General features: G+C 34.6%; 1 protein-coding gene across 4 annotated transcripts in view; it reads right to left on the bottom strand.

The window, feature by feature from the left end:
* Window positions 1-3,138: 3,138 nt before the first annotated feature.
* The window catches only part of Akt (AKT serine/threonine protein kinase), a 203,629-nt gene continuing 197,347 nt past the window's right edge, over window positions 3,139-9,420 (bottom strand). For all 4 annotated transcript variants that reach the window (XM_081771806.1, XM_081771804.1, XM_081771808.1 and 1 more), the window contains exon 11: window positions 3,139-6,184. In XM_081771806.1, the coding sequence (XP_081627932.1) occupies window positions 5,951-6,184 (234 nt within the window). In that variant the 3' untranslated portion in view covers window positions 3,139-5,950. The remainder of the gene's footprint in view (window positions 6,185-9,420) is intronic.

The raw sequence follows: 9,420 nt of genomic DNA, 5'->3' as shown, positions 1-9,420 counted from the left end.
GTGAAACTATGAATGGAGAACGTTATCGACGACAATTAATGCGTTTGAAGCAAGCTCTGGCCAGAACACGACCAGAATGGGAGAACAGACATGATAAACTTATTGTTCAACATGATAACGCTCGCCCACATGTCGCAAAACCGGTCAAAACCTATTTAGAAAATGTCGGATGGGAAGTTTTACCCCACCCGCCGTATTCACCAGACGTTGCTCCTTCGGATTACTACTTGTTCGATTGCATGAACAACGATTTGATTGGACAGCGGTTTACTTCTTCAGAAGATATCGAAACATGGGTCTCTGACTGGATCGCTTCCAAGGATGAGGACTTCTTTCGCCACAGAATCCGTACATTGCCTGACAGATGGGCGAAAGTGGTGGCTAGCGATGGACAATATTTTTCTTAAGGTATTTATGTATTTTGTGTTTGTACTACAGCTTCAATGTGTGCGTACCAACCGCACGAATTAATTCCTAGACCAAATATTATTACTTCCGCAGTTTTTTTTTTTTTCGGTACTGACGTTGTACAAAAATTATACGAATTTCGCAGACTGCATATAAAGTTTCCTCTGCTTTAATTTAGGCTATGTAGAGACTTCTCTCAAGTTCACGACCTTTTGTGTAGGTTTGCACTCTGTGTGCTTTTATTATTAATGTACCATATATATATATATATTAGTGATTACTTTTTCATTTAATGTGGAGAGGATGGGCAGTGATTTCCGGATATTGGATCAGCTGCACCATTTGCAGTGTTGTACCATATAGCCCAGTGTTGCATGGTAAATTGGACTATGGAAAATTGATATGGTGCTCTCTGCGCTTGAAGTCCTAAGTACGCGATTATTTTGCTTACTGATTAATCCACCTCTGCACATCTCACAAAAATTATGCATTTACTCGCCTATGGCAATGTTGTCAGTTCTTTATTTTCAACCCACGTTTTCTATACATTGTAACATTGGATGTACACACATAACCCACATAAACTCGCTTTTTGCGCGTTTCTGTGTGTGGCTTTGGTATAAATATTTGCAGACTTAAGTTGATTCTCACCTCTCTCTCTTCAATCTATTCTAAACTCAATAATAAAAGCAGTAAATGTAGGATGCTAAAAATCAGTATGACTACAGCTCGCCACGTGATTCCTCACACCAAATATGGTTTCATCAAGGACTTGAAAAAATAATAAAGACATGGAAAATTTCATTGGAAGGGAAATGATTGTAGTTTTGTCAAAAAAGGTCGGACATCTCTTCTTGAAAACCCCTGTACTCTTCCCCAAGTCAGAATTAAATCAAACAAGTGTGTATTTGCTTTGGCTACTTGAGTTTTTATTTCGAGTCAAAGTATTATACTCTATACGGTGCCAGAATATGACCTTTTAAAGCAAGATAGATGGCCAACTTTTTTGAACAAGATTATATAAAGGATAGTTAAACTTCAGAAGAGATACAACATATCTATTATTACTATTAATAAAATATCTGAACGTCACGAATATCTTTATTTGGCCTGTAATGAGACTGGATTATTTTGGAAATAAAATGTATTGATCCGATTGGTAGAACTTGTTAAAATTCTCCGAAGTATTCTCCTTGGCTATCGACACATCGCTGCCAGCGCGAATTCCACGCAGTGGCTTCCTGGAAGTCAACTTTCGACAACCTCCCTAGAACACCCATCGTTGCTACTTGGATGGCCACAACGTCATCAAAATGGCGAATTTTCAACCTTCTTTTGAACTTTAGAACTTTGAGAATAGAAAAATCAGCTGGGCAACGTCGGGACTGTACAGTGGCAGCGACAACGTCGATTCTAGCCAGTAATGATGTCACAACGAACGTGATGTGACTCTTGCGAGTTATTGTAGTCGAGTTTCCAGCATTGTAGTCTTCCTGTATACCATTCCTTTCTCGTCAAAGACGACAATGAGCATTTTATTGATCGTCGACTTCGACATCCTTGCCTTTTTGGGGCGTGGGGACTCTTTGTTATGTCACTCCGAACTTTAGGGCTTACTTTCAGGGTTGTATTGCAACACCCAAAATTCGACGGCTGTTATTACGTTGTCTAAAAAGGCCGGGCCACTCTCCACTTGCTCCAACACTTGACGGGAAATGTCAAGCCGTTTTTCCTTTGTCCGTCATAAAGCATTTTTGGCACCAACTTGTCACAAATCTTGCGAAAGTGATTTTGGAGCACATCTGCTTACGAAGCATTGGTCACTATTCCCTTCTCCCTGTAATATTCCAAAATTACACTATTTTCATCCCTGATGAGAGTGAGCTGAACTATTCCTGCTAATGGCTGGATGCGGAATTTTTGAGTTTTGGCGATTATACTATGGCGCCATTGTTTGCTCGCTCTCTTTTCTTCAGGTTAGTGGATTCAATTTTATCTCCTGTAACAATTCTGTGTATGTCTGTCTTCGGCCTAAAAATAAAGCATAAATTCCTCACAGGCATAAAATACCATTATTTTTCAAGTCAGCAAGCAGCCAACTGAGGTGGCATCAATTTCGCAGACACGTTATAAAACCGCAATATATCACGGACAATTGTGTGGATTAAAAGAAAATGGTAGCTACTTCATTCAAACTAATGTGCTTATTTTCCTTCACAAGCTCTTCCCACTGTGGCCATGTTTGTCACCAGTCGATGTGTCTGAGGCAGTCGTGGTCCTCCTCCACGGAAGTTACACCACTTTTAAAACTATCTACATCTCTCATATACTTGCTGCAGGACGTCTGAAAAATTACCGCACTGCACTTTCATCCTGTGGTGAATATAAATTGGTTTAATATTTTCACTACTAAAAAAGACGTTAAAGATCGCTGCTCTAACGTGGTTCATGTCGTCAATGGCGCGGCCTTCTTAGCACTGGCGCTGCTTTCCTGTTCAGTGTTCCTAAATGATCCTTCTTGAGATTTTATACAACTGCTTTTAATAATGTTTGTATGTTCGGTTTATCCTGACATTACATACATATTTCGCACTTCACTTTTAAAAAGGGAGGACATGAATATATCTACAACATGCTAATAAACTTTTGAGATTATTATCTATGCAGGGAACAATGGATAGTTAAGTGGAAAGGACAGAACATATTTGATAGATCAAAATTACAACCACACAAGATTAAAAATTCTATTTATATTGTAATGTCGTGAACTCTTTCACAACAGAATGCAACAAAAACAGATCCACTGGTATAAAAGAACGCAACAGAAATTACGGATCCACAGCTTTAACTAAGGTTCAACACAAATATTAATAATAGTATTTTTTTTTTCTTCTTTTTACTCTAGTACTGACAATGAGGTCAACAAAGTCTTCAAGTCTGAACTTAAACATTAATAGAATTAATACAGCCGAAAATTATTTTACACTTATCTTCAAGATTACAATGTTAATCTTACTTCTCAAACCCAAGACAATTAAACATTTTCAATAAATAAGCTGATTTCGAAATACCTCTTTGAAGTAACTCTTAAAGCAATCAGAAAATTCGCCATATTTTTTTTTTTTCCATCACCACAGTAACTGAACAAATGCTACACAACAGAAGTTATATTAACAATTTCTTTAATAAAACGTTTTTTTTTTCGTAAAGGCATTACAATAAATATTGGTCACTGGTAATCAAAGTAAAATTTAAAAATAATCTTATATATATTCTTTGAAAATATTCCATTTCCTTATAAGATTTCATCATAGCTGTTCAACTATATAAGTAAATATTTCTGTTGCAAAAGATAATTAAAATCTCTATTTACACAATAATCAGTTTTCATTTACAAAAATCCAGATAGAATTAAGAAGCTCTAAAGGATTATTTTACTCCATGAAAATGTAAGGAAGATAAAGTATACAAGAACAAACTCAAACGTTTTGGAGTGCTCAACTGTGTTGTATATAAAGATTCTTATCCAGAAAAAAATCTACAGCAGTTAAACAACTCTCTCATCTGTAAATATGTTCAGTTATGGGCCAATCTATGTATGTATGCTATTTAATTACTTAATAAATTCTTGTTTTCAATTATATTTTCTTTGGGATCATGTCACTGTTACAAAACTACCGAAATCAATTATATTTGTCACTGAACTTTCCCTGTTTACATATAATATACAATACAAGAAAAGGTAGTGGTTAATTCGAGAGTTTAAGTTCAAAATTTATTTTGTAATAAGTAACTAAAGATTTATTTTCTCTATTAATATGAAAAAATTAAAAGAAGACACTACAGCAACGAAAAAAAAAATGTAAACTTATTTGGATCAGAAAGTTACAGTAAATTAAGGATAAGAATATCTTTAATCAATTCATAAACAGCATTGCCAGTCGACACAATCTGAGTAAAACAAGTACTCGACAATCTCCATGTAAGTATACTGAAGAGCTATTTATATCTCAAAAGAAAATGCTAAAGAGCTTATTACTATGTATTATAGCGTCATCTATTTTAAAGCTCTACATATTTTCAACAGAGTAGATAAGAAGTCATGCTTATTTATTTTCAGAAGTTAATCCCATAAAATGAAAGAAAATTACTAACTAAAGGAAATTACTACCATTATGATGAAAGATTTTTGCTTCTAGAACTTACGAGTAAAAGCGTATTGCTAAGGCTCTAGTGTGCATGACAGAAGAACTCAACATGGGTTACATTATTTAAATCAAGATTTTATACAGTTGTTTTTCGTGGGAGGTAGGATTAAATTGAACAGTATGCTAACTCGCTCAAGAATTTAATCATTATGTCTCTTACTTCAAGCTGTGATTTCTGAATAATCTTTGCATTTATAAGCTTTCGGTTCTCCTCTAGAGCCTTCTTTACGAACGATAAAAACAGAAGAAAAGTAAAATGAAGGAATAGATAAGGTGTATATTCACCGATCTTCCTCGGCAAATCCATTCTTTTGTATTTCCTTGATAGTTTATCTTTGTTTATATTTTATTTTTATCTTCAATGCGCAAGGGTTCAAAAGAGAGCCAAAAGCTTAAAAGTTCAAAGAAGCGTTATTCAGCAATCCGAAGTTGAAATAAGTGAGATGAGTGTTAAACTGTTTCATATTTTTATTACTACTAAAACATTTAATGAATTATCAACCCACCCTCCTTTTAATTCATACCTGTTTAATCTTTACTTAACAAGCACAGAGGCTGAATTATCATCTCCATATATGACTATGGAGTATATTTTCCTTTTCTTTTAATAAACTGCCAGAGCATTAACTTGTTTTGCATATGATTTTCGATGATCTAATAGTAAAAAGTAATGGCGCGAAAGAAATTAAAATAAAAATAATTCCGATGTTGACTGGAATCCGTATAGATTCTTTACTAAGGAAAGATGTTATTTTAATATAACGATCGCTATATAACGAACAGAAATCAACCGAGTTAAAGCAGATATAATATTAACACAGGAGCAACTAAATTGGAGTACAGAAATCGACGTCATGCGATTATTAGTATGCGGAAAACCTCATTCTTTCATTCATTTCTTACACTCTTCCTTATCATTAACACAAATACACACATTGTAATTCTAAGGACTATTTTACAAAATAGAACCCAAAGATACACGATTTATAGGCAAGTATTTTTAACATGATCAAAGAGGGGTAAAAAGTTCAACATTATTATAACGTATATGTCAATTGCCCAATTCATTATTTTATATATGGGACTTACAGGATACCTGTAACACAGACCATCGAATTTCAAAATACTTATCACAATTCTAAGGTTTCTTCATAGAGCGAACATCAGCTGCTGATACCACTCAGTTTTGGCATACGAAGTTGTTTCACATGTCCTCCTTGAGAGGACCCAGTGAATTCAGAATGCCACAAAGCACTATGGAGGGGAAAAAAAACTAAAAAATAAAAATAATAAAACAATGTTTTCAGCACAAAGCACCATAGAACTTAAATTATTCACTGTTGAATACTTCGTGCCAATGACCCACTTGCAGCTGAGCTTCCTAGTGTTGAACTAAGGTCCTGATATGAAAACTGAGAGAAATAAGGTTGTTCCATTTCCTCAGATATACTGTTCAAAGGACCATCATGTTCAGGTGGAGTCAATTCCACAGATTCACCAGTGAATTCAGAATCAAAGTACCGTGTATCGGTGTCAGACGTCACCAGAGGTTTGAAAGGTGGTGCAATCTGAAAGAAAAGTGTCGAAAATTATATATTTTTAAAGTAAATAGAAATATGCAAGTGTAACATAATTGGTATAAATATTCTCAGGTTATGTTTTCAAAGACGACATTTTAAAAATATGTTTATAACCATGGTTTAGAAATTCGAAGTTTCAGGGCACAGATGTTTGAAATATTGTCAGCAAAAGTAAATTACCATGAAGCTGAAAATCAAAAGAAAGCTGCGTATTTACATCAGTTAACGAAACAAAACTAAAAGAAGGAAAGAACATCGGCAAAATCCGTTCATACTTTTCTTTCTTTTTTTATTGTTGGGAAACATGAGTTTGGTGAATGCATTACGTAAGTTTTGCAATATTTTAAAATGGAATGCGTGACCAACCATATTTCAGATTCCCATTCGCACTATCTCACGTATTTCTTGGTGAAGAAAGATAGTAAAAACAGGCTAATGTGATTTTTCATCGTGCGCAGATGACGCAGAATGGATTTAATGAACACACTGCTAATAGTAATTCCTTATCCCTTATGTTTGCCAAATCTGAGTTCTATTTAACATATATAATAGAGTAATTAAAACTAACTCGATATTTGGACTCAATCCACTGTGTTGTGGACAGGGATGTAGCCACGAGAGGAGGGAGATGCGGTTTATCTGTTATGTATTTATTGAACTTGTTTAATGCCTACAACAAATTAAGAATATCAACACATTAAAATAATTAAAACAACTACATACTCATTCCCTTTATCATTTTCATTTGCGTAGATGGATGTACACAATTGCAATTTACGACTATTATTAACACATAACAGTGCCAAGGTTTTTATTATTATTATTATTATTATTATTATTATTATTATTATTATTATTATAACTGTCTATACAAGGAAGGTCCTTATTTTTCCACTTGCGACTTGTTTATTGAATCCCCCCTAAAATGGTTCCATATTGTACAAAGTAACGTATGTAAAAAATTAGCTCAATTGAATAAATTAAATGGCGCTCCAAGCTACCTCAAGTTTTCAATGCAGTTACAATCTATCTTCTAATATAAACAAAAAGAGTTTGTTTGTGTTTTTGTCTGTCTGTGTGCGGCCTGGGGATCAGACGAGTGGACCGAGAGTTACCAAATTTTGGTCAGGGGTACCTTGGCCCAGGCCCCAGATCAAGACGAAGCCCTTTTTTCAAATTTCGAACCAGGGGAGTCTCAGGGGGGCGTTTACCGGAACCGGCTTGGGAATCAGACAAATTGACCGAGAGTTACCAAATTTTAGTCACGAATACCTTGGTCTAGGCTCCAGACCAGAGTTAAACGTTTTTGTCAAAGTTCGGACCAAGGGAGTTTACCGGGACATGTAAAAGTAGTAGCAAATGACCGATATTAGTGTCGAATTCATTCTTCCCAAACGGACATGACACCTTTGCCTCATACTGTATATCGAAAATGCATTCAAAACTTGAGATCGCTTGGGTTACCATTTAATATTATTCAATAAAGCTAATTTTTCTCATGGGTTACTTTGGTCTGATATAGAATCGTTTTAGAGGGTGATTCCAAAAACAATTCGCAAGTGGAAAAATAAGGACCACCCTAATCTATAATCATACAAACGGGAAGTCAAACAAATGGACTTCCATAAACAATATTGGTTTCTATATGAAGACTTTATTGGTCCATTTCCTACAACCTGCGATTCTCATTTCACGAACTGCCCAGACTCATGCTACGTTAAGCAGCATACTGATAATAATAATAATAATAATAATAATAATAGTAATAATGTTTAAATGTTTATTAGGGACAAACAGCTACAGCCACAAAGTGCCCCCAAGAAGGATTATACAAATATTGGGCGCTTACATTTAAACATAACATAAAAATGAAACATACAAATATATATATATATATATATATATATATATATATATATGCAATGGGTATTACAGATAAAAATACAATGAAAAACATAATGAGAAAACAAATAAGCAGAAATATCATCTTAAGTACATCTCAAACAAACAAACAATAATAATAATAATAATAATAATAATAATAATAATAATAATAATAATAATAATAATATGTATAGTGAGTTATTACTGCTTTCATATTTTGAAAAAAAAAAAAAAAGACTTGGTTTGTAGAATGTAAAAACCTTTTCTTCACTGTGGTACGCCGTTGGGTGTGGATACCTATAGAACACGCCTGAGTCCCAAAACCTTGCAGAACCACGTCATGTTGAAGACACCGTAAATTAAGCGAAGGAATGAAGAACTGCATGTTACTGTGTTGAATATATTGAGATATAAAAAGTTTTGAAATACACGCTGACATGTCAGCATTTAATTAGTGGTTGCAATAGTTTGAATTTCGGAGTCAAGTAACTATGTGAGAACTATAGGCGGCCTTACCCTTTGCGGGACTTAGGGCGAACAAGCTCTGCGGAGCCCTTCACCGGTGTCATGACATAATTTCAAACGTAAAAGTGTTGACCACAGAATATCGCCTGGACAATATCTACAGGAAATAAATAATTTATCTAGATTTCAGCAGTGCTTGTTAACAAATCAGTAATATTGTAGGAAGCTGCTAAACACAAGTGATGCCTCAAGAATAATGGAGCACAGCTAGTATTTTAACAACTTTTATTTTTTTTCGGCGTACTCGCCAGATCTAGCATCGTGTTACTTTTTCCTGTTCCACAGAATGAAAAAATCTAAAAGCGAAGCGTTTTGATGATGTGGAGGCTGTAAGAAGAGCTTCGTAGAGTGCACTGGACTATATCAAATTTGAAGAGTTCCAGAGGTGCTTCAAACAGTGGGAAAGAAGATTGGAGAAATGCATCGCATCTAATGGAGAGTACTTTGAAGGAAACTGAAAGAATTTTGTATAAAACTTAATTTTTTTAGAACAAAAGTCCTGTTTCTTTCGCCCCCCCCCCCCCACACACAGGAGACGATCGTACTGCTTACTACTTTATTTGTTTCTTATCGATGAATATATTACTTTTATGATGCCTTTCTATTCATATTAGTTCTACATTATGAGAAAATTTTGGTAAAAACACCTAGTGGTAATATTTACTTGTGTTCCGTAATTTTTCTTTTTGTGTTGAACTTCTTTCTCTTCTTGTCTCATGAAATAAGTAATAAAAAGTTCATTCTTACTTTGTGTGCTATGGATAATGGTTTCTAACGTTTTCTGATTAGAACTTGCTTTCCATGCCAGCTTTGAC

This window comes from Thermobia domestica, chromosome 9, assembly GCF_964235325.1.
Source record: "Thermobia domestica chromosome 9, izTheDome1.hap1.1, whole genome shotgun sequence".
In the NCBI taxonomy this organism is placed as follows: Eukaryota; Metazoa; Arthropoda; class Insecta; order Zygentoma; family Lepismatidae; genus Thermobia; species Thermobia domestica.
Note: the sequence above shows the minus strand (reverse complement) of the source record. Positions and strands in the feature narration are given on the sequence as shown.